We start from the raw sequence: 24,351 nt of genomic DNA, 5'->3' as shown, positions 1-24,351 counted from the left end.
AACAATGTTTTCTTTCTTCCTATCCTGCACATGACGCATGCACGTTCACATGCGTGCACACATTCACTCATATTCCAAAAGGAGAAATGAAGTCAGGCAATAGCACTTTATCAAGAATTCAAAACTTCACAAAAGGTTTGCATAGGCCCAAAATGACTGGTCATATATCCTTTTTATCAGCTTTAGCTGATATTCCAGCTGCGTCCTTTCCTGGGAGAGCGTGACTCTTAGACAGTGGTGCACATGCTGGTCACCTCCAGGCTTGACTACTGCAATGCACTCTATGTGGGGCTGCCTTTGTACGTAGTCCAGAAACTGCAATTGGTTCAGAATGCTGCTGACAAGTTGGTCTCCAGGTTGTCCTGAAGAAACCATATAACACCACTTTTGAAAGAACTACACTGGCTGCCAATAAGTTTCCAGGCAAAATACAAAGCGCTGGTCATTACCTATAAAGCCCTTAACAGCTTGGGCCCAAGGTATTTACGAGAACGCTTTCTTTGTTATGAACCCTGCTGCCTATTAAGATAATCAGGGGAGGTTCATCTGGGGGTGCTACTGGTTGTCTGGTGGCAACTCAAAGTGAGCCTTCTCTGTAGTTGCCCAGGGCTGCAGAATGCACTTCCTCCTGAGAATAGAGGTGCTCCATCCCTGACAGCTTTTTGGAAACAACTGAGACACACTGTTACCAGCTACACTTCTTCTACCTGGCTCCCAGGAGCTTCCCTGTTTGCAGTTGCATCTCCGGGCTCGGAGATTGCACTTTGGATATGCTCAGGAGCTGCACCGCAATGTGAGCACTCAGTTTATAGTACACATGGAGACAGGCCATAGTTGGCAGTGGGCTAGTTGCCCCTAGATCTGGCAGCAAAGTGAACTGGCAAGGGAAGAGAGCTGGTCTTGTGGTAGCAAGCATGAATTGTCCCCTTTGCTAACCAGGGTCCACCCTAGTTTGCATTTGAATGGGAGACATGAGTGAGCACTATAAGATATTCCCCTTAGGGGAGCGAGCATCTGTGTGCTTGCATGCAGAAGGTTCCAAGTTCCCTCCTTGACATCTCCAGACTGGGCTGAGAGATTCCTGCCTGCAACCTTGGAGAAGCCACTGCCAGTCTGTGTAAGCAATACTGAGCTAGATGGACCAATGGTCTGACTCAATATAAGGCAGCTTCCTACGCTCATAGAGGTCACCCCACGAAACTGATTGCCAGGAAATTTAGGACCAACAAAAGGAAGCGCTTTTTCACACAGCAAGCGCACAATGAATCTATGGAATTCTCTGCCACAGGATGTGGTGATGGATGTGGTGATGGCCACCAGCTTGCATGGCTTTAAAAAAATTTTGGACAAATTCATGGAAGACAGTCTGTCAGTGGCTACTAGTCCTATTGGCTATAGGCTTCCTCCAGGCTCAGAGGTTCCTTCCTGCCTCTGAATACCAGTTGCATGGGAGCAGCAGCAAGAGAGAGGACATGCCCCACCCCTCTAGATTTCTCTCTCCCTCCCTCCCTCCCCCGAAATAACTCTTTCTGTCCACCAATTTACCTCCCTCCCGCCCTGAAATTACTTTATGTTAGTTATTACTTATTCAACACATTTGTGTAGCGCCCAAAACTTACGTCTCTGGGCCGTTCACAATAAAAAAATAAGATAAAAAATCTGCAGATCCTTCCCTGCCCCGTCCCAATCCTCCTGCCGCTCCTGTTTCATCAAGGGCAGCCCATGTTAAAAGTGGATGTCGTCGGGGGGTTTTGGTCCCCGCTTTGGAAGGCTACTCCCACGGTCCCAAACCAGACCCTTGACTCTCCCACAGCGCCAGCAGGCGTCCGATTCCCGCCAGCCAGCCACGCGGCCGCGGGAGCGAGCAGAGGCAGCGCGCCCTTCCGGGGCTTAAGGGATCCGCCCACCGGAGAAGGACGGGCCTAGGAACACGCAGGCAAGAAACGCAGAACACAACAGGAAGAGTCTGGACTGTAACCACAGATGGGGGACGAGGGAGGGTTAAAGAGATTTAAGGCGGACCTGGGAGGACGTCTGTTCAGAAGGGGGGCGCCCAGCGATAGCCACTGTGCCGCTCTGTACTATTTAACAAGATCGGGGGGAGAAACCATTCCCCCAAGCATCATAAACTGCAGCGCTCTGGAAGTCTTTAAGCTGAGCCATCCAAGCAAAGAGCAGTGGGCCGGCGGGGGGGGGGGGAGGCTCACCCCGATCTTGGGGGTGCCTCATAGGTGGAGGCAGGCGAGAGACTCACACCGCCACTGATCAATATGCGGAAAGGGGGCGGATGGGAGTGGGAGGGAGTCCTAGCCACTGCATGCTCTTTCCAGCAACAAGGATTGTTGGCAAGTTTTTCTAACAATTTTTAAAAGTATGTGATGGCGGGGGGGGGGGAGGTTCACGCCCGAAAGCAGCTCGCAGACCTTAGACAATCACCCCAAAAAGCAGAGCCACATTAAAACTAGGAATGCAAGAAGTCCCCGCTCTAGCTCGGGAGCACAAAAGCAGCGCGAGGCTCTTCCCCCAGGATCAGACCACCCACGCAAAGCTGCTGCTTTTACTCCCGCCTCCCAAATACCCATGGAGGCCAGAGATCGGGGAGGACCGCGCAAAGCAGTTTGCGTGCGCGCTTTGCAAGGTAAGACTCCATCAGGGGGATCCGGGGAGCCTCTTTCCCCTGCTCTCCCCATTTGCTCCACTCACCCCATCAACGTTGTGCCTTTTCTCTCCCCCAACTCCTCGCCAAGGAAAGCCAGCAGGAGAACTTCTTTTTTGGGAGAGACGCGGAAAAGGGCTGCCGGATGCCCTGGGGATAATAGAGGTAGAGAAAGAAGGCTCGCCTCAAACACCCTGCTCATTTCCGGTTCCCGGTTGCACTCCGCCATATGCGGGGAAAGAGCAACATGCGGAAATAGGAAGGCGGGCATAAGAAAAGCCCTGGGCCAAGGCCCATCCAGTCCAGCATCTTGCCTCACTTGGCAGCCAACAAGGTGCACATCACAAGCCCGCAAGCGGGAAACGAGGAACACTCAGCCCCCTTCTTTGGTGCTCTCTAGCACTTCAGCGTTTTGCCACCTATGGTCCTGATGAGTCTATAGCTACTAAGGCTGACGGCTCTGACTGTCCTTGGAGAAGCTGCTGCCAGTCTGTGAAGACAATACTGAGCTAGATAGTCCAATAGTCTGATTCGGTATATGGCAGTTTCCTATGTTCCTATGATGAATTTGTCTAATCCCCTTTTGAAATGGTCTAGAGTGATGGCCATTCTAACACATCTGGCAGCTGCAAATTCCGTGGTTTAACTACACGTTGTGTACTGGAGGGTTTCCTTTTGCCTGTCCTGAATCTCCCAGCACTCTTTTAATGGATGACCCTTGGTTCTAATATTATGAGATAAAGAGAGAGAAAAGTTTTTATACACCTCTACTGTGTCCTCCCTTACTGTAAATTGCCTTGGATGCCTTTGGCAAAGCAATGAGGCAGTATAAAAAGACAACTAATAAATGTGAAAGTTCATTCTATACTTCTCATTTTTAGCCTGTAGGCTTATGAGATCATCCTGCATTCTGTCTCTGTGTGTATCTATGTGTTTCCCCTCACCCACCCCCATCAACTTCACAATGCTTGGACCAACATGAACCAAATCGGGTACAGTTGTAGGGACACCTCAAGGGCATAGTTTGTGATGATATCAACCACACCGATCCAAGATGGGGGGAAACTTTTGAGGTGCAAGTGGGCTAACTTATGAACCGCCTAACCGATTCGAACCAAATTTCCTCCAGCTTTAGGGACACATAGGGATACCCAAATGGTGTGGTGTGTGATGATGTCATCTACGCCAATTCAAGCTGGCGGCCACGTGAACATCTGAGGTGCAAACGGGCTAATTTGTGGACTGTCTAACTAATTTGAACCAAATTAGGTACAGCAGTGAGTGACACCTCAACAGCATAGTTTGTGATGATGTCATCCACACAGATTCAAAATGGCGGAGGCATAAATTTTTGAGGGGCAAGTGGGCTAACTTGTGGACAGTCTAACTGATTTGAACCAAATCTGCTACAGCTGATGGACACATAGGGATGCCCCAATGGTGGTTTGTGATAATGTCACCCAGCCCAATCCAAGATGGTGGTCATCTAGCACGAGTCCATTCCCTTCTTCAGAGGCCTGGTTAGGCAATATCAGAATTTCGAGTGTTTATCCCTGAGGCTGGGCCTGTGAGGGCCCATCGACAGGGTGGTCTGTACACCCTGTTGGTGTACAGGCATTGGGTTCCCTTAGACTTATTGTCCTGGGGGGACTTCAAAGTCCATGCCAAGGGCCCCCCCAGTAGGAGCGGCTCAGGAATTCATGGCAGCCATGATAACCATGGGCCTATCTCAATTAATATCGGGTCCTACTCACATGGTGGGACATACACTAGATCTGGGTTTTGCCAACCAGGAACTGAATGTTCTGCAGGAGGGGGAGTTTGCTATTGCTTCTTTGACATGGACAGCTCATCATCTGGTGGGGTTTAGAGTCGGAAGATGGAGCGTCTTCTCACTGTCTCTACATTATGTGGCTAATGCGCAGGCCAAGCGGCGGATGGGAGCCAGAAGTGGCTGCTGTGTGTCTCTCATTTTTCTCCATCGCTCAGTCTGCTCTGGAAAGGGAGTTCCTGCCTTGCTGAGAGTCCCTTAGACTTCAGGGCGCAGGACAGAATTGGTGGGGCTGGCGAGTGGGGGGAATGGGAAATGGGAAAGGGTTGGGTTGCCAGGAGGGAGCGTGAGGAAAGCTGGGAGAGGAGAAGGAAGGAAGGAACCCCGCTCTTTCGCCAGCATTTCGGAGTTTCTCTTCCAACCCGGCTGCAAAAGTGGAGCCCAAATGCCCTTGTAGCTTGGATAGTCGGACTATCCAAACAACAAGGGCATTTGGGCTCCACTTTTGCAGCTGGGTCGGATCCTCCTGCAAGCTTCTTTCGGGACGTATCCAGGTTGCTCCTCCTGGGGAATTTGCCATTCTCTCTTCCCCGTCTTTGGGTTATAAAATGATGCCTGGTCTGGAAAGAAATGGCTAAAGAGGAGGTTTTATTCATGTATTTATTTTTATTGTTAATATATTTACAGCCTTTCATTAAAACAATCCCAACACCGAAATTAAGACAAGACTATAAAAATTACACAATTAAAATAGAAGAGGTTTATCAATGGTTGCTATGATGACTAAGTGGAATCTCCCTGTTTAGGCACAGTATGCCTCTATAAAGTTTCCCAGATGGCGATTTATAGCTGCTTCATTATGGTCAGAGTTACAGGGTATTGGCTCTTCAATGTGTGAAATCACCATCCTAAAAAAAATTAGTACTTATAGAGTCCTGAAAACAGCAGTGTGGTATATTGCATGAGTCAGGAACAGCATTGTGGAAATTAAGCGTGAGTTGGAGGTGTGGCTGTCTGCCTGTGAATTGACTTTGGGGTTGCATTGGCTCAAATAGGAATGCCCCTTGATTTGGTCACTGGGCACATCCCTTCCGTCCTTTTTCCTGTGGCATGCAGTCCATTTCTTTGGGTGTAGTTACCTTGCTGCTGTTTTTTCTCACACATACTTTCCCTATGCTCACCCCCACCCCCAATTCTTTTATGCTGTATATTTGCTGAATTGTACCTGCACAGCCACAACATCTGCAACTTGCAGGGAGGGGTTACATTGGGGTTGACTTACCTGTGTGTTCTTTCCTGTAGATACCTGCCTTCTCCCATGCCCCCCTTTAAAATAATATTTTATTGGAATATGTGCATAAATACACACCAATGCAAGCCTTAACTTGTAGCTTGGATGCTACAGACACACCCATAAAACAATATGAAACAAAAGTTGATGTGGAGAGGCTTCCAAATAAGGAAGGCACTCTAAGCCAGTGATAACTTTAGCTTGTTGTCTTCTATCTTTTTTTTCAGCTCTAGGATATTCTATCCTTTTTAGGATGCCATGACCTGAACTGACCACAGTATTCCAAATATTGTTGCATCCTGAATGTGTATGATAATATTAGAAGTTTTATTTTCAGTCCCTTCTCTAATGATCCTTAGCATAGCATTTGGCTTTGTCACAGCTGTCACACACGGAATGAATATTCTTTTTAATTGGTACCAATGATCTATTTGAATCTGTGCATAGTCAAAGAGCTCTGTGGATCCATGGGGTTTTCATTAACCTTTTCCTTGGAAATGCTCCATGTTTCAGGGGGAGGGAAGGCATTGATACTATAGTGGGAATTCTAATAGACAGATAATACGAATATGCCAAATATGCTGAATATTTATATACCGCTTTTCAACAAAAGTCGTGTGGGAACATACTAGCTGTCAAACTCCACGTGCTTTTGTTTACAAACAAAAGCACGTAGCGAGGGAATGACATCATAGTGACATCATAGCACCCATGTGGGCGGTGCCGTCATGGGAGCTGTCAAAATGAGCTGATGTCACCGGAAGTGGTCGAAGGAGGGCCTTACATCACAGGAAATGGTCAGAGGAGACTCCTACATGACTGGAAAGGGTCAGAAGTAGGGGTATGCCCTCAGCCCTAGAAGTTTGGCCCCCACCTTTCCACTCCTACCCAGAATATGGCCAGGCATGTCCCGAAGGGGAGAGCCCAACAAACTGTAGCTCTATACATACAAATTTTCATGGAGGCAACATTCCCTCCCATGGTTCTTTGGAGTAAAGCATACTCATCTCCAAACCCCCAAATCCTAAAGATATATGAGCTACAGTTTGTTGGGCTCATTCAGAAGGAATAATCCTCTCTAATAAAAGCCTTGGTGTCCGTCCGTGGACACCAAGGCGTGTGTCCGTGCCTCCCTCGGCTGTTCTGGGCATGCGCGGAGCGCATGCGCAGGACAGCCGAGGCAGAAACGGAGACAGGCACCAGGCGGCCATGTTTCTGACTCTGCCCGGCCGCGGGGAGGACAGATGCGGCTCCGGCAGCCGCTTGGAGGCAGAGGCGGCGGAGGGACCAGACCACCCGCGGGCAGCAGATAAAGATGCGGCTGAGACAGCTGCTGGAAGGCAGAGGCGGCGGCGGCGGCACCAAAACACCCGCGGGCGGCATTGCCTTACCGTGCCGCGGAGCTGCCAAGCGGCTGCGGCAGACGCAGAGAGACAGAGGCGGCGGCGGCTCCAGGACAGCCGCCGAGAGTGAAGAGGCGGCACATCAGAAAGATGGAAAACCAGGGCGAAATTGCCCTTAACCCGCCCACCCTCCCAGCTGCCCGAGTCCTCCTCTCCCAGCCCCATGGGCGAAATTGCTGCCACAGTCGCCGCCACCGCCGCCGCCGGCCGCCCGCCCTCCCAACTGCCGAGTCCTCCATACCCCGGCCCGAGTCAGTCGTGCGATGAAAGTCCTTAGTTTGATAGGGAGAGAGGAGCTCGCAAACAGAGCTCCTCTCTGTGCAAAGGCTCTGCCCGAACTGGCGCTTTGGGCGCAAAGGACGCCTATTGCGTCCTTTGCGTCCAAAGCGCCAGTTCGGGAAGAGGCTTTGCAGAGAGAGGAGCTCTGCTTGCAAGCTCCTCTCTCCCTATCAAATTAAGGACTTTCATCGCCCGACTGACTCGGGCCGGGGATGAGGACACGGGGGTGAGGAGGACTCGGCAGTTGGGAGGGCGGGCGGGCGGCGGTGGTGGCCGCGGCGGCATTTACATGGGCCGATTTGGCCCTTAATCATGTGGGGGGGGGTCGCCATTCTGGAGAGCCCAGAGCCATTCTGTGTCGCACACAAGCACCCCCCCCCAAACAACGTCCCCTAGAGGGGAAAAAAACCACAGAGGGAAGGGAAAATTAGAACAGGGTGGAGGAAAACAAAGACAGAGAGAAAAAGAGAGAGAGAGAGACAACAAGAAAAACAGACAGCAAAAGACAAAACAAGGAATGAGGGAGGGAGACAGAACAATAGAGAAAAGAAAAGAGATAAAGAAGGAAAAAGAGAGAAGAGAGAGAGAGAGGAAAGAAAAGAACAAAATAAACAAAGAGTAAGGAAAAAGAAGAGAGGTAAAAGTGAAGAAAAAGGTGGGGGGGGGAGATAGAAAAAGAGAAAAAGGAAAACACACACACACACAAAATCCCAACAAACACGCCCATAATAGAAAGAAGAGAGAAAAAGATAACGTAGAGAATAAAACATTTTTTTTTAAAAAAGGAAAAGGAAAGCAAGAAAAGGAAGGAAAGAAAGGAAAGGAAGAGAGACAGGGACACACACACACAAAAAGGGCAAAAGATATGAAGAAAGCTTAAAGGGGGAAAAGACAGCTAGCGCCCATTATTAAAACGGGCTTAAAAATACTAGTCAGGTATGAATTACTCTGTACTTGATGGGGTGGATTTTGTGAGGCTTAATATGGTTATTCATCTAAGGGATTCGTTTGAAGGATCAGTAAATGTATACCTTATTCCCACAGAATACTGGAGAGCTATAGGATGGAATACTGCCTCCATGAAGACTTGTATGTATAAAGCTACAGTGTATTGGGCTCATTCAGAAGGAATAATTGGGATACTGGATTCCTCTGAAGAAGGAAGGTTTCCGAAATGGGCTTAGTAAAATCCCGGGTCAGCCTATTAGGATCTTGTTTGCAGCTGCAAGACATATGTTCCAGCATATGAATGGTTCTCAACACAACTTGCATTTGTTTTCTGGAACTGTTACGACTCAAGTATGCCACTGCACAACTGAGGATTGGAACTGCATAAGTTTTGGTCCAAAGGACTTGTTTTTTGTAATTCAAAGGTTTACTTTTGTAAATGGAGGAAATAGTGCCAATATATGTATGCTTCTTACAAGATTTGCTTCTCTGCAATTTTGAGGTTCATCGGTGCACATTGAGAATATTGTTTTAGCATATGAAAGTTTGCTTACAGAATTTGTCGTTGCTTTTTGGTTTTTTGTTTTTCCATGATGTTATATACAGTTATTTATTATTTTTGCTGATTAAGCTTTGCAAAAAGTTGGTTCACTCAGGCTGTTATATATTATTTTGGCATGTTTTATATGGATTTCAATACAGCAACTCTATTCAGTAGACAGATGGAATGTGTATTTTGTTAATTGGAACAACCTCATTTTTTCCCATATACTGACCACACAGGTTTCCAGATTGCAGTTCAATTCAGGGCATTTCAGTTTTACATCAGTTTCTTTTTTTCATAACCAGTAGTGTGCACGTTATTTTCGTTTTTTGCGGTTTGTTGTGTATGCACCCCATTTGTCTTTCTGATGAAAAAGAGAGCTACAACTGAGTGTCATCCAGCATAGCGTAGTGGTTAGATAGTTGGACTAGGACCAGGAAGACCCAGGTCCAAATCCCCATTCAACTATGAAACTCACTGGGTGACACTGGGTCAGTCATGTATCTCTCTCCCAGCGGTTTGATGTAGATTTTAAACAGCATAAGGGAACGAACGGAACCTTGCGGAACCCCAAAGGGGTTGAGTAAGCCAAGAAGTTGAGCAATAAATTCCCCAGTACCACCGTTTGGAAATGGGCCTCGAGGTAGGAGTGGAACCTCTTCCAAGCAGGGCCTCCCACACCCAACTCAGCCAGCCTATCCAAAATATACCATGGTCAATGGTATCAAAAGCCACTGAGATAACCAAGAGAACTATCAGGAGTTAATTCTCTGTTGCACACACTCTCCCTGCTCCTGTCTCTCTCTGCAAAGGTCATCCCCATAGGTGGAACGGGGGGGGGCAGGCAGGGCACGTGCCCTAGGTGCCACTGAGGTGGGGGGCACCACACCAGATCCTGCCACCCCCACCCCATTGCCCACCTGCCCAGCCCCAGGGCCCCTCAGCCACTTGCCTCCAGCTCCGGCCTAGGATCGGAGCAGCCTGCAAACTGCAGAGCTCTTCACTCCCCGCCTCCCCGGGGCTTCCAGAGAGGCCTCCGAGTAGGCCTCCCTGAAGCAACTCAGCAGGCCCCAGCAAGCCAGGAAGGAGGCTGGCAGAGCTCCCTGCAGCAGACCAGACCATCCAGCACAGCTTTTGCAAGGTAGGCTGTGAATTCCTTTTTGTGGTTACCCCCGTATATAGGGATCTGCTTGCCATAGGGCTTTGATATGGGTTGTGGGGCGAGACTGAGAAGTCTCTGAATATTTAATTTAAAACAGACTGAAAAATGTGCTGGCTTTAAAAACAAAAACTATCTAAAAAGACCTATAAGTGGCTTGTTTCATTTCAGAAAATTACAAAAACTTCTGGAACAAATATTTATTTATTTATTCATTCTTCCATTCATTTATAAATGCACTTATGTTCAAGTTGTTTTGCAACCCAGAAGGTCTGAGTGAGAACTGTGAAGCATGTGTTGTGCTTTTATTTTATTTTATTTTTCTTGAGTGTGAACTGCTCTCCAATAACTTGCAGGGACTTCAGGGTAAATCTGGCCAACATGTGAATGCAGCTCCTCCATTCCAGAGGAGAGGTATGTTAAAGCGCTTTAAAAGCCTTGTGTGAAAAACCTCCTGGAATCAAACTTTACTGAATTGGTTCAGAATTCTGAGAAAACAAACATAGGTACACCCTGCATGGTTGAAAGTCTCCTTTGCAAATCTGCAGCGAGGGGGCCATTTTAATAATTAGTGTTGCTAGTGTGTTCTAGGCATTAAAAGTAGCACAAATATATAGTACTCAATGTATATCACTATATACTGTGAAGTGTGCATGTGTGTATTCAGGATTCAGTGATCCTCTAGGACAAAGTCATGTTTTTTAAAAAGAATGAGATGAGACAGAGAAAATGACACTTGGAATCCTCGCATAACTCCTGACTGTTGTTCTAAGTCTTTAAGAAAAATGGCTCATGTTTTCAGGTTTTGATCAACAACCATGTCTAGATGGTACAGTGTTCCTTTTAACAAGGATTTCCAGATATTGTTGACTACAAATCCAATTTCAGTGCTTGCCCTAGGCGCTATTTTCCCTAGTCCCCTAGTTATGGCGTCTGGTCATCCCACAGTTTATGTTCCAAAGCCAGGCCTGAAGCCTGATTGAAATGGATCTAGAGAATCCATTTCTAGATAATCCATGAAATGGAATTTTCTAGGAATTCTCTTTGGGAACCATGAGGGCAAGGGCTCTACTCCACTTGCTGAGCGTACATAAGAACAGCCCTGCTGGATCAGTCCCAAGGTCCATCTAGTCCAGCATCCCGTTTCACACAGCGGCCCACCAGATGCTGCTGAGCCACAGGAAGACATTGAGGACATGCCCTCTCTCCTGCTGTTACTCCCCTGCAACTGGTTTTAGTAGTTTTAGCTGTTCTAATTATGTGCCTGAGTGAGGATGTGAACCTGGGCAGAGCTAGGGGGTGCTTCAGTTACAGTGGTTACGGGTAGGGTAAGGCATGCCGTAGGGCCCTATGTACATCAAAAGAAGGGGAGAGTGGTTAACTACATATTCCTGTGCAGGTGTGGAGCCAGCTGAATGGCGGTCTGTTTCTAGCCCCGCCTGACGGCCCCTCTAGTAACACCCCACGTGAGGTAACGTGCACGGGGGCGTGGCTTGAACCCCAGAGAGCCCCGAATGAGCTCTCCCCTCCCACTCCCTGGCTCCAGTCCAGGGAGCCCAAGAAAGCTCTTGCCCCATCTGTTTCAGGGAGGGTTTGCTGCCGGACAGACAGACTTTATATCCCTTTCTCTCCCTCCATCGAGGAAGAGCTCGCTTGGGCTATCCCAAGGCCAGGCCACATCCCCGTGCGTGTGATGGCTCGGGCAGTTGACAAGATCACTCCCAAGTGCCCTCTCCCATAGAGCAGAGCCCATGCAGCACCTTGGTATTTATTTATTTACATCTATGTTAACTGCTTTGGGAACTTTTGTTGAAAAGTGGTATATATAAATATTTATTGTATTTGTATCATGGGTGTTGAAGTCCAACATCTGGAGACCCAAGTTTGAGAAACCCTGAGGTAAGTGGAGTCTGAGAGCAGAAGAGCAATTCCTTTTAACATCCTCCACAAGCTGTGACTGATGGAGTGGAGGGAACAAGGGGTTTGGGACATGTACACCACACATCCCCAAATCTAATTTGAGTCTCTGTGCACACATGAAGCTGTTTTCTATGGCCTCAGACCAGTGTTCCCTCTAACAGGGATTCCCAGATGTTGTTGACTACAACTCCCAGAATGCTCAGCTGCATTTTTTTTTTGCCTGGGGATTATGGGAGTTGTGGTCAGCAACATCTGGGACTCCCTGTTAGAGGGAACACTGACCCTAACCCCATTTAAGGATAGATTTAGCCTGAAGAACAGAAGGGGAGAGATGAAAGCTGATGTCAGATGTGGGGGATGTTATTTTACTCCCTGCTGCGAGGCCCCATTTGGGACCGAAATCAGCCTGCGCAATGTTGGCAGCCCGGCCAGAGTGACTCTCCTTGCCTTTTAAAGGCAGGGAGAGCCGCTCCTGGCCTCATTGCCAATGCAGTGGGGCTGATCTCCCTCCCAAACAGGACTGTGCGGGCCAAGGGGCTGTGTTGGCAGCCAAACACGGGCCACTGCCAGCCTCCCTCCGCTCCTGAGTGGTGGGCTCTCATTTACTGGAGGTTTTCAGACAGAGGTTGGACAGCTATATCTGTCAGGGCTGTTGTAGCAGGGACAGCAGTTTTGGGAGGGAGGGAAGGGGAAAGGGCCTGGGATTTTTATTTTATTTTATTTATTGTTAAATTTATACCCCGCCTTTCATTAAGAAAATCCCAAGACGGCTAGAAAATCCCAAGGCGGATTGAGTGTCCCCGAAGTCTCGCTTTAGAATTAAAACACGACAGCTGACACAGATCATGATCCAATTGGTTGTAAATTTTTAAAATTGCTTTTGAACTCTGTATTTGATATTTGATCAAAATGAACATTGATTGATTGACTGATTGATTGCTTGCTTTAGAATTGTCTCCACGGACCTCATGTGAGAGTTTCACTGGTGAGTTCACACGTGCTTTGGAGGATGAAGGAGTCTCCGGGTAGCGGGGGGGGGGAGGGAAATGTAAGGGGGAGAGGAGGAGTGGGCAGGAAGACCCCAGGAAGAGAGAGAGCTTCAGCCAGAGAAATGGAGAGAAAAAGCACGGTGGGGGAGATGAATGAGAGATAAATTGCAAGAGAGCTGTTTCAGGTGACTCACCCTGAGTTTACCTACAAGACCCACCTCAGGGGGCGTCTTCAGTTTTTCCTCTCTGCACTACCAGGAGGTGGGAAAGAGAGCAGGACAGGAAGGGGGGCGGGGGGGCACAGTTGCTGACCAAAACCTTCCCTCTGCTACATGAGCCTCTTCCAGAGCAGAGGCATCACCTGTGATAAGGGAGCATTAGATAGGCTGGCTTCACAGGGCCTTTCTCAGGCCTGCATGGAAACTAAACCTGATACTGCAAGCAAACCAGGGGCTGTCCCACTATCTGGGGTGGGCAGGCTTGGCCCTCCAGTTGTTAAACTAAAACTCCCATCATTCTCAATTACAAATTATTGTGACTGGGAATGCTGGGAGTTGTAGTTTGACAATAGCTTGTAAGCCAACCCACCCCTGACCATTAATGCTGCAAGTGAACATGCACAGCTGGTTTATCTGGAGTCAGACCCATGGCACATCTTGCTCTTTATTATCTACAGCAGGGATTCACAACCTGTGGTCATCTAGATTCTAGATGATGCTGCACCTGAACTACAACTCCCATCATCCCCAGCCTTTGGAGTTGTAGTTCATCAACATCTGAACTGCAGATGTTCTTTCTCAGCCCACTTTGCAAATGCCAGGGAACCTTCTGCATGGAATCCTGCAACCGCTTGGTTCTGTGATCTTGGCAGAGCGTGGGATCTTTTCTATTGGACCTGCTTTTGGCTTCTTCCTTGCCTCAGAGATCCGGAATGGGATAATATTCTGCACGTACACATGACACACCATTCCCTTCTAACTTTCGGTTTCCATTCGATAACCTGGTGGGGCGGCAGGAGGAGCGAGGAGCAACATAATCTCTTCCGATGCTCACACTGTCCCCTAGAGGAGAAGAAGGGAATTGAGGGAGGAGGGGCCTGGGCAGGAAGTCGGGCAAGGGCACGCACGGCCTCATCTCGGCTGGTGGCCTGGTGCATTTCCTTGGAGGTCAGTGGTGTCCGGTGGGAGCGAAGAGATCACCGGTCCCTGTTTCTGTAGGGAGCCTCAAGAAGCCTCCTAAAGGAAGAGCTGAAGCTTCCAAACTTCCTGGGGTTGATAAGCCCCTTTCACCCCATAGGAAGGAGCTTTGTGCTCTCTCTCAGCCCTAGGAACATACGTAAGAAGCTGCCATGTATTGAGTATATGTCATATACTGTGGGGGCAGCTAAAGATTATCTGTGGAGCTGCTTTCTGTTGAGTCAGACCTAGCTCAGTATTGTCTGCACTGACTGGCAGAGGTTCTCCAGGGTTTTGGGGAGGGGTCTTTCTTTCTGGATGATGCTAGGGACTGAACCTGGGGTTTTCTTCCTGCAAGCCAATGTTCTATTGCTGTGCTACACTGGCTCCCCAGATGGAGGGATCAAGGAGAGGGAGGTCTGGATGAGGACTGTTGCAGAGGGAAGAGGGTAAAGCAGATGCAGGTGTTCTGGGGTGGGGCTCCAGAGGAGAACTCCCCCTCCCCCATACTGCCTTTCTAGCTTCTTTGGATTCCTGGCTTTTGTCTCCCTTAAGACGATCCACAAGGTGGAATATGGTGGTAAAAAATCTCCTCTCAGGAAAGAATAAGGAGACACACTGGATTTTGTTAAACACTGTGTTGGAGCCTACTACCCCCAAAGCAGAAGGAAGCTCTGATGTCACCCAGACTAGGAGCAGCAGGGAATTCTGGGAAATAATTGCACTGCAGATCCTGAGTGGGGACAACCTGAGCTTCAGGCATTTCCGCTACCAAGAGGCTCTTGAATCAAAGGCACTTTTAATATCTTGCCGAAGTGCACTTCTGCCTCCCCCCCATTTATTTAACACACACGTATATTGCCTATAACAATGTCCCAAAGCATATCACAACTGTTTTTCTGGTGACTGTACCAGATTTCTGCAGTGCTGCACTCAAAAGTGCTCAAAGGAAGTCTGAGAGCAGGAGTGGTCATAGAAGGGAGGAATAATTTGAGCAGATGACTGACAAGGATGCTCCACTGTATGGAAACTCACCCACCGGATGGAAAGATACTTTCCTCAGCCAAAGGTGCTTGCCACCCACCACAGTCTCTAGTTTATCTTGTAGGTTTCGCATTCGCCTGTCTTTCTGCAAGGGGAAACCTGGAAGCTTGCTCGAATCATCCATCCTTTGTTGGGGGGGAAACATCTGGCAGGGAGGGAATGTCCCAAATATCTCCCCCATCAGGCTTTCTGCATCAGGCCTTGATGGAGAGCAGCTGAAACCCTTGCCCTGCATTTATGCTCCCATGAGTATTGTTTTTAGGGAGGAGGGGCATTATTAAACATATACCACCCAAAACATGCAGCTCTGTGCGGTTTACTACAAAAAAATGACAACAGAAAAGTTAAAACATTAGTTAAAACAAATCAATTACAACAGAGAAATTAAAACACTGGTTAAAATAAATAACAAACTGTTCTATGTTGACCTCTGGTGGTTTTAGACTTTATGTATCCAACCCCCCTTTTTGAATTCCACACTAAGCCAAAGTGAAAAGTTTTGTTTCTGTTTTTGCTCGATACTTGATTGTCTATATATTTCATTCTCCTGCATCTTCCCATCACTTTGGCATCTTTTGCAGGTGCTGGAATGATAATGCCAATGTATTCTCAGACATCTTTCTGGTGGCATGGAAGAAGCTTCAGTATTAGCAGATCAGGTAAGGGAGAGATCATTGCAGGAGGATGAATGGGACAGACCAATTCCCTCTATTTCTGGCACATCCTCCTGGGCATGAAAGAAGCTCTCTTTCCTTTGGCTTCTATCAAATCTACTGGCTAGCAAGGCTGTTGTAGTGATCAGCCACCCTCCCTGAAAGAGATAACCGGAAGTGAACCCTGTCCTGACAGACAGTTTGGTGAATTCCAGGGCTCAGCCAATCAGCACACCAGGTGGTTGGGACCTAGAGAGCTGTTGGAAGGAAGAGAAGAGCTCTTTGTTAGAAGAAGCTGGCTGGGAGTGCAGAGAGGAACATGTGGCTATGAGGACTGGCTGCAGGAGAATGTCCCTTCTGCAAATCTTGGAAAGCCAGGAGGGCGGGAAACTTGAATCCTTTCCCGGAGTTTGGGTGAGCTCAAGGCAGTAAAGCCAGGGTTTTGGCTTCGGGATGTAGTCTAGAGGAAGGTTTGTTTAGTTAGATTTGGCGTTAGATTTTTGTTTTCTTTTGTGTGCTTTGTATATGCCTGAAACTGTTCTAGGATTGTTTACCTGTAATGTAACTAAGCTAAGAAACACTAGCCTTCGTCAATCCAAAAAGGGCATTGCAAAAAACTCTTAAGTTGTTTAAAGATGCTTTTGTAATTTCCTACATCCCTGTTCCTTGCAACTAGGGTGCTTTTTGAAGTATTCTTGTTACCACTGAGCCGTGTTCCTTCTAACAGGGATTCCCAGATGTAGTTGAGTACAAGTCCCAGAATCCCCAGCCAAACTGCATTACAGCTGGACATTCTGGGAGTTGTAGTCAACTACATCTGGGTACACTGCTATTGAGTATTTTTACCTGCAACTAAAAGCTGAGAAAGCCTCAGAGGGAAGCAGTCTGTAGCATTTGAATAAATCTCTCCCCCCACCCCCCACCCCATTTGTTCTTTACATTGTACGAGCCTCATCCGAGTGGATTTTTAAATCGGGAGAAAGGAGGAGGCTGAAAGGGGGCTTTTTCTCTGGTGCAAACATGCCTCAATTAGTCCACAGCTACCAGCACATGTAGGCTTGCACATGGGAGGATTTTTGTATACTTTTCCAATAGCAAAAGAGTGTTTTCTTTGGGATTTTCCTCCCAAGCCCAGAGGGGTCAAGCTCTGTCGATAGGTGGGTGGTGCTGGCATCCTTTAGAACCTACCAAAAATCACAGGAAAGTTGGGGAGAAGCCCTGCCAGAGAGCTCAGAGGGGATGATTCAGCATTTTTCTTCCCCTCACGTGGGCTTTCTCTGAGACAAAGGCTTTAAACTGCTACAGCTGTGAAAGCCATTTGTGAAGGACTAAATCTGCCAAACTGGGCAAGGAGGCACCTTTGAAAATCTTAACTCTCTAATATTTAGAAGAGGGAGAGCAACTGTGCATCCCAAGATAGTGTCTCTTACAATGGCTGTTGCTGGTGTTTCCATTGTGTATTTTTGTAAGAACTGGAGCCACTTTGTGACAAGGTACCTTTCCCCACCATTTCCTTTTTTGCTATGAACAGTTTTGACCAGTTTTCAACAAAAATGTTCAAAGTGGTATATAAATTAATGAATCTGTGGAGGAATATCCCCTGCCCTGCTTACACCACCACCTTAAGGAACCTTTTTGGTTTGTGCTTAGAAAGGAAAGAACCATTATGTATTCTGTGTGAGAGAAATTGTTTTCTTCTTCTATTTCAGGGTCTAGTGACCTTTGCGGAAGTGGCTGTGTACTTCAGCGAGGAGGAATGGGCTATGCTGGATAAGGACCAAAAAGCCCTACACGGGGAAGTCATGCAGGAGAATTATAGGAATGTGGCTTCTCTGGGTAAGGCTCCCTCTTTCCCCCTTATTTAGAAGGGAGAGTGAAAGTGAGAGAGAGAGATCAGCCTGGTTTATTCCGTTTGATCTTGGGTTCAAGCCACTTCTGGGCCAGGGAGCCAGTGTGTGACAGTGGTTGGTCTCAAACTAGAAACTGGAATATGCAGGTTCAGTTTTGTTGTCCTCAGCAGTAAAACTGATTGTGTGGCTTTGAACCAGTGTTCTCTCTCATTTTTTTCATCTGCGTATGGAATGAGTTTTGTGGCCGTATCAAGGCAGTGTGTGTGTGCACATGCATTCAGAGTGGGACCTTTCTGATTAAACCTGAGCAAGATCTAACATTAACTGAGCGGACATCAAGAACCGTGTGAGCATGCACACACAGGCCTGCTCAACTTCGGCCCTCCTGCAGATGTTGGCCTACAATTCCTGTAATTTCTGGCTATTAGCCAGAATGCCTGGGGATTATGGGAGTTGTAGTTCAAAAACAGCTGGGGGGGGCAAAGTTGAGCAGGCCTGCTTTGGAGAGAACACTGTTTAGAAAGGGTCTCTTAGGTTGGAAATGTTTCTCATTAACTAACGTATAGCTGCACTGAGTCCTAACACGTGCCCATCCTTTTCCAACACAGACCACTGTTGATCCTTCCTTCCTTCCTTCTGACTAGTGCACAGAAGGCATAAGGTAAAGTGTGCCATCAAGTCTATTTCGACTCCTGGCGCCCACAGAGCCCTGTGGTTTTCTTTGGTAGAATACAGGAGAGGCTTACCATTGCCTCCTCCCACACAGAATGAGATGATGCCTTTCAGCACCTTCCTCTATCACTGCTGCCCGATATAGTACCAGCAGGAATTTGAACCGGCAACCTTGTTAGTCAAGCATTTCCACACTGCGCCACTTAAGAGAGACATAAGACCTGAACAAAACCCACAATAATTCAGTGGTTTCTAACAATAAATGCAAAACAAAAATAATACTCATGAGTGAAAGCACAAAATATTCTCACTTGAGTTAAAAGCAAACATACTACAAAGTTGTTAGTAAATCAAATGATCATAGGTAAACTTCATGTGCAAACATCTGAGCAACATACAAAAACACAAAATAAAATCACCATGAATAAAAAGAAACCAAAAGGCACAATGCAATTCCAAAAAGCACATAATACACATCAGCACAAAATTAATTTATTTAACTAACTAACTAACTAACTAACTAATATGTTTTTATACCACCCAAAACCTATGTCTCTGGGCGGGTTTCAACAGATAAAAACAACATTAAAACATTAGTTAAAAACTAAAACAAGAAATTTAAAACACAACATCTAGTCCTATAAATGTAGGACTAGATGCCAAATGAAGGGAAATATAGCTCTGTATCACTGGTAATGAGCCCTTTAGATTAAAGGGGGAGGTGGTCAACTAATGTGGCTTGAGTCCAGTGCTCAACGTGGGGTCCCACAATAGGATCCTCCATTAAGGCAGCTAATTGATGGGGTTCACTTTGACTCCAAAACTATCCTTCAGTAGCAGGGCGTTAGTCTTGGCTCAGGAAACTACCTTATAACAAAGTTCAAGGTTCCTGGGCATATGCAGAGTGCAACAAGTTGCAAGAGTTCCAGTTCACACGTGCAGTACACCATACTGTCCATAAGGGTAGTTGATCCAAGTGACAGCTTCCATAAACAAGTAAAGATCCTTGAAGCACTGGGCGTCTGGCCTCTCACTGGCTCCAGTAGTTCCTTGCATCAGTTGTATGAGAGTAATGGGGATTTACTGGAACAAACCAAAATCTACCCACCAGCAGGCAGCAAAGGTGAGACTCAAGGTGGTCACAGAGCAGGAAACTGCTTCTCTGGACCCAATGATGGAGACCTGTGCAGCCAAGGGACAAGATCACAGATGTTCCCTATCTGGGCTAGCAGTGGAATTACTTGCTCAGAAGACTCGCTCACAAGATGGGTAGTTATACCTCAGATTGACTGAGTTTAAAAAAACAACCTGATTTCTATAGATTTGGCTACTAGTCCTTTCAGAGGGGTGAGGGTGAAAGGAAATAGTCACAAGGATTTCTCTTTTGTCTGGACTAGGCTATCATGATAATCCTGCTACCAGGGAAGGTTCTCTGTTTTGGAGAGTTCTTTCTGGATTGCTCATGGAAAGGAATCCATCTCCTTCCTTTGGAAAATCTGGTCAATCAGCCTAAATGATCAGGTGCTCCTTTTGGTCTCTGGCAGTGACTCAATCTGGGGAGTCCTGCATCTCTTAAATGAATTCATTCAATCAAGGAGGAAGCATTCTAAATTTAGAATTTAGGAATCAAGGAATTAGAATTTAGAATCAAGGAGGAATTCTAAATTTAGAATTTAGATCAGCTGGAGTGTCCTCTCTAGTAGGGATGTGCACAAATAGTTTCTGCAATCCCTGGGGTGGCGAGGGGGGGGGGATGCATTTAAAAAACAGGTAAGGTGCTCCTTACCTGTCCCCCACCCCCACTGGTGATCAAGTTTGAAAGAAATGTGCAGGCCCTATCAGCATCGGCATGCGCACTGGCATTTGCATGGACAGCATACCATGCAAATGGCCGGCACATGTGCACCCTGGACATGTGCATGCCAGTGCCAACAGGGGCTGCAGGAAGGAATGCTGCAGCCCCACGTGTCTCTTTCAAACTTGAGTGCCGGCGGGGGGGGGGGAAGCGGCGGGGAGTGTATGAACAGGTAAGCAGCACCTTACCTGTTCTTTAAATGCATCCCTCCCCCTGCCGCCCATCGAGGCAGCTCAAATGCTGGCGTTCGAACCGGTTATATTTCTGTCAGCCCACGAAGGGAGCGCCGAACCTGTCTGTGCACATCCTTACTCTCTAGTATGTATGCAGGGTTGGCTTGTGTTGATGATCCTGCTCCCTATGTTTTTCCGAATAAGGGTCCTGGTTCTGGCTGGGAGACTCTTAGAGGAAGTGGGCTAGGAAAGGGGTCTGTTCCAGCACAGCAACTCTGTCAGCCCAGGAGGAAAGATTTTTAGGCACCAGAATATGACAGGTATTCCAACAGCAGGTACAAAGAAAGCAAATGGGGATGGCCCCATAGCAAAAAAAGATTAAATCCTGATAGTGACCCCCACCACCCGCCAATACCCACTGCTACTGGACTCCTACTGGCCTAAGGACCCAGATGAACTCTGCCAGCTACATCCACCCATGTCTCAGTAATACAGAGCAGTCTTTCATCAAGAGAACATGTAACTAGGAATTGTTCATTGATCTGAGGTTTCTTTTTGATCCCAGGCTCTGATCAGTTTTCTGTTTATTCCAGCAGGTGACAGGTATGAGAATGAGAGAGGATCTCGTGGAGGATTGTTGGGAGGTGCCAGATGGGAAAAGAGGGAACAGAGAATGCACACAGAGGAGAAAGCATATAAATGCTTGGAATGTGGGAAGAGCTTCAGTCGGAATACACACCTTACAAGACACCGGACAATCCACACTGGGGAAAAACCATATAAATGCTTGGAGTGCGAAAAAAGCTTCGGTTTAAGATCATGCCTGACTAGACATCAAAGGATTCACACAGGAGAGAAACCATATACATGCTTAGAATGTGGAAAGAGCTTCGCTTGTTTGGGAAGTCTTAATACACATCAAAGTATCCATACCGGAGAGAAACCATATCAATGCTTGGTGTGTGGAAAGAGATTTCGTTTCAATGGAGGCCTCACTTTACACCAAAGGATTCACACTGGAGTGAAACCATACAAATGCTTGGAATGTGGAAAGAGCTTTACTCAGAATCAGAGTCTTACTAGACATCAGAGGATCCACACAGGAGAAAAACCATATAAATGTTCCGAATGTGAGAAGAGCTTCCGTGAGAGAGGAAAACTGACTAGACATCAGAGAATCCACACTGGAGAGAAACCGCATAACTGTTTATAATGTGGGGATAGCTTCAGCAAGAGTGGAAAACCTACCTAACATCAAACTACCCACACTGGGGAGAAATCATATAAATGTTTGGAGTGTGAAAAGAGCTTAAATCAACATGGTAACCTCACTTTGCATCAAGGCTTAATCAAGGGGCTGAATAGGAGTCTACAAACTGGTGTGCCTTCTCTGCTTAAGGATTTCACACACAGTCAATCCTCACATTAATTTTTCAACTTGGCAAAATAATATGTCTGCAAATTCTCTCTACTATAAAATTTACTCCAAGTTCTTCAAGGCAGTATTTCTCTTTCTCTCTCACAGGGTGGCAGGATAGTACCCCGTTTTGGTCTTTATATTCTTTTATCACAGTGACTCTACTTTCCTCAGGCGCTGTTCACTGACTAGGAAAGCCTTCCTTATTAGGAAGCCTTTCCACATAATTTTTTGTTTTATATTTTTTAAATGGGTGTGGGGATGCAGGGATATGAGAGGGATTCTTGTGAATTATACACACATCCTGGAAAGTGTGCATTTAATTTGGTAATGTTTAGCTTTTGCTGTTGTACATCAGATTCTTAATAAATAATCATAAAAACAACTCTGTAGAGGCACAAGACTGTAACAAGCAGAGATATAATTTCAATTATTTGAAGCCTCTTTTCTAACCATTAGGTTTTTTAACACCTAGCAATACAGTACATCTGTTTTTCTAACATTACCCTTTTGTCCTAGTTTTAGGAATAGTCTTCTTTATTTCTATTATTTGATGGTAAAGAAAATGAAAAATCTTAAACTACTGATTTCCCCCCCAAAAGTGGGCTTTTTCCATGGAGAAAAATGGGTTGTAAGAGTGGACATGGTTGAAGCATATAGAATTGTGCATGATGTCGAGAAAGCAGACAAGAGTATTTCTCCCTCTCTAAACACTGCAATCGGGGCTATTCAATGCAACGGACTGGGAGGAGATTTTTGTGTGTGTGTACCGCCTAGAGCCTTTGGAGTCAGGCGGTATATAAATTAAATAAATAATAACAAATAATGCCCTTTTTTACTCACTGAAGAAGGTGCCCCTTCACAAGCCACAAAGAAGCCAGGCTGTGCCTGTGGACCTGTGTGCGCACATATATGTCAAGATTTTTTTTTTAATGGGGAATGGTTAGGTGGGTATCCCCAGGAAGGATACAGGGATAAAGAGACCCAACACAAAGTAGCATGCTGTATGTCTGTAAGTGGAAGAACCTCCAGCATCTGAGCTGTGAGTGCATTTATGCACATTATCTGTTGTGAGGATAAAAATAGCCATGTACACTGCTCTAAGCTCCTCAGAGGAAGAGCAGGATATAAATGTATAGTAAAATAAATATTTCTCTATGGCATACCAGTGGCTAATCCCATGCGTGGCAGTTTTCATGAGAATTCAAAGAGCTGCCGCATAGCCATGGGATGGTTGGGGGGAAGAAAATGGTGGTGAATGGTACTGGTCAGCCAAAGAAAACAGTGTCGGGTGGGCAAGGAAGAAGGGGTTGGATCGGGAAACAGACTGTCGGTGGGAGGGGAAGGAAGAAGGGTGGGTGGGGAAGGAAGAAGACAGAGGGTAGGGGCGGGTGGGGGGGAAAGGCGGGGGGCAGGCAAAAAAGCGTTGGCAGCAGGGGGTGGGGGAGAAGGTGGCGGTGAACTAGGGGCGCAGATGCTCTGTGCCAGATCAGCTAGTATTCTTTTAAAAGGGCATGGGAAAAGGCAGATAGCTGCAGGGAAGAACACACAGGTAGAGCCAGCGTGGTGTAGTGGTTAGAGTGCTGGACTAGGACCGGGGAGACCCGAGTTCAAATCACCATTCAGCCATGATACTAGGTGGGTGAGTCTGAGCCAGTCACTTCTCTCTCAGCCTAGCCTACTTCACAGGGTTGTTGTGAAGAGAAACCAAAGTACACCGCTCTGGACTCCTTGGAGGAAGAGCGGGATATAAATGTAATAATAATAATAATAAATCAACCCCATTGTAACCCTTCAAAAAGCTGCAGATGTGTCCGTGTAGGTACACTTAATCAAGTGTGGGGGGGGGTGGGGAAGCATGGGGAAAGTAAGCATGAGAGAAAACTGCAAGGTAGGCATTCCTGTTTGAGCCAATGCTCCCAGAGTAAATTACCAGAAGCTTCCAGCTCATGCATGATTTCCACAATGCTGTTCTTAACCCATGCAATACAAGCTCGGACTGGCCCACAGGGCAACAGGGCATATTCCTGGTGCACCCCACCCGCGGGGCACCCCTGTGCCCCACCACACTCGGCAGCAGTGAATACTCCCACCCTTAAGTATGCATTCTGCTCAAAACCTACCTTCCTCTCCATATACAATCCACCGCCCTCTCAGTGCCCTCAGTCCGGCCCTGATGCAATATACCACATGGCTTATTAGTTTGTTATTTCTCCGTGTAAACTGCCCTGGGCCATTTTTGGAAGGGCAGTATAGAAATCGAATGAATAAATAAATAAATCGGATTGTGAGGAGTTCCAAAAGGATCTCCCCAAACTAGGGGAATGGGCAACAAAATGGCAAATGCGATTCAATTGCGATTGACAAGTGTGAAGTGTTGCACATTGGGATGAAAAACCCCAACTTCATGTGTATGCTTGAATACATACAGTGTCCCAGTACAGACCCCTGGGGGACCCCACTTCTTACTTCCCTCCATTGTGAAAACTCTCCATTTACACCTACCCTCTGTTTCCTGACCTTCAACCAGTTAGCAATCCACATATGTACTT

The 24,351-nt window shown here is 46.9% G+C and overlaps 2 protein-coding genes across 14 annotated transcripts in view; one reads left to right on the top strand and one right to left on the bottom strand.

Moving 5' to 3' along the window:
* LOC128347589 (zinc finger protein 271-like) overlaps positions 1-2,885 on the bottom strand; it is a 36,478-nt gene extending 33,593 nt beyond the window's left edge. Inside the window, exon 1 of the mRNA XM_053302538.1 lies at positions 2,704-2,885. The gene's annotated coding sequence lies outside the window, so the exon portion shown is untranslated. The remainder of the gene's footprint in view (positions 1-2,703) is intronic.
* Positions 1,944-22,962, top strand: LOC128347547 (oocyte zinc finger protein XlCOF19-like). 13 transcript variants are annotated; one of them, XM_053302492.1, is made up of 6 exons: positions 10,501-11,815; positions 12,921-12,956; positions 15,051-15,204; positions 15,761-15,838; positions 17,542-17,668; positions 20,976-22,962. In XM_053302492.1, exons 4-6 carry the CDS (start codon positions 15,809-15,811, stop codon positions 21,593-21,595), a joined length of 777 nt encoding a protein of 258 aa, XP_053158467.1. In that variant the 5' UTR covers positions 10,501-11,815; positions 12,921-12,956; positions 15,051-15,204; positions 15,761-15,808; the 3' UTR covers positions 21,596-22,962. The 13 variants fall into 13 exon arrangements, with proteins under 13 accessions (XP_053158471.1, XP_053158472.1, XP_053158461.1 ...); XM_053302486.1 differs by lacking the exons at positions 10,501-11,815; positions 15,051-15,204 and adding an exon at positions 9,441-10,033; XM_053302490.1 differs by lacking the exons at positions 10,501-11,815; positions 15,051-15,204 and adding an exon at positions 10,450-10,465.
* The last annotated feature ends 1,389 nt before the right edge of the window (positions 22,963-24,351 follow it).

Source organism: Hemicordylus capensis, chromosome 2 (assembly GCF_027244095.1).
Source record: "Hemicordylus capensis ecotype Gifberg chromosome 2, rHemCap1.1.pri, whole genome shotgun sequence".
Taxonomy (NCBI): Eukaryota; Metazoa; Chordata; class Lepidosauria; order Squamata; family Cordylidae; genus Hemicordylus; species Hemicordylus capensis.
Note: the sequence above shows the minus strand (reverse complement) of the source record. Positions and strands in the feature narration are given on the sequence as shown.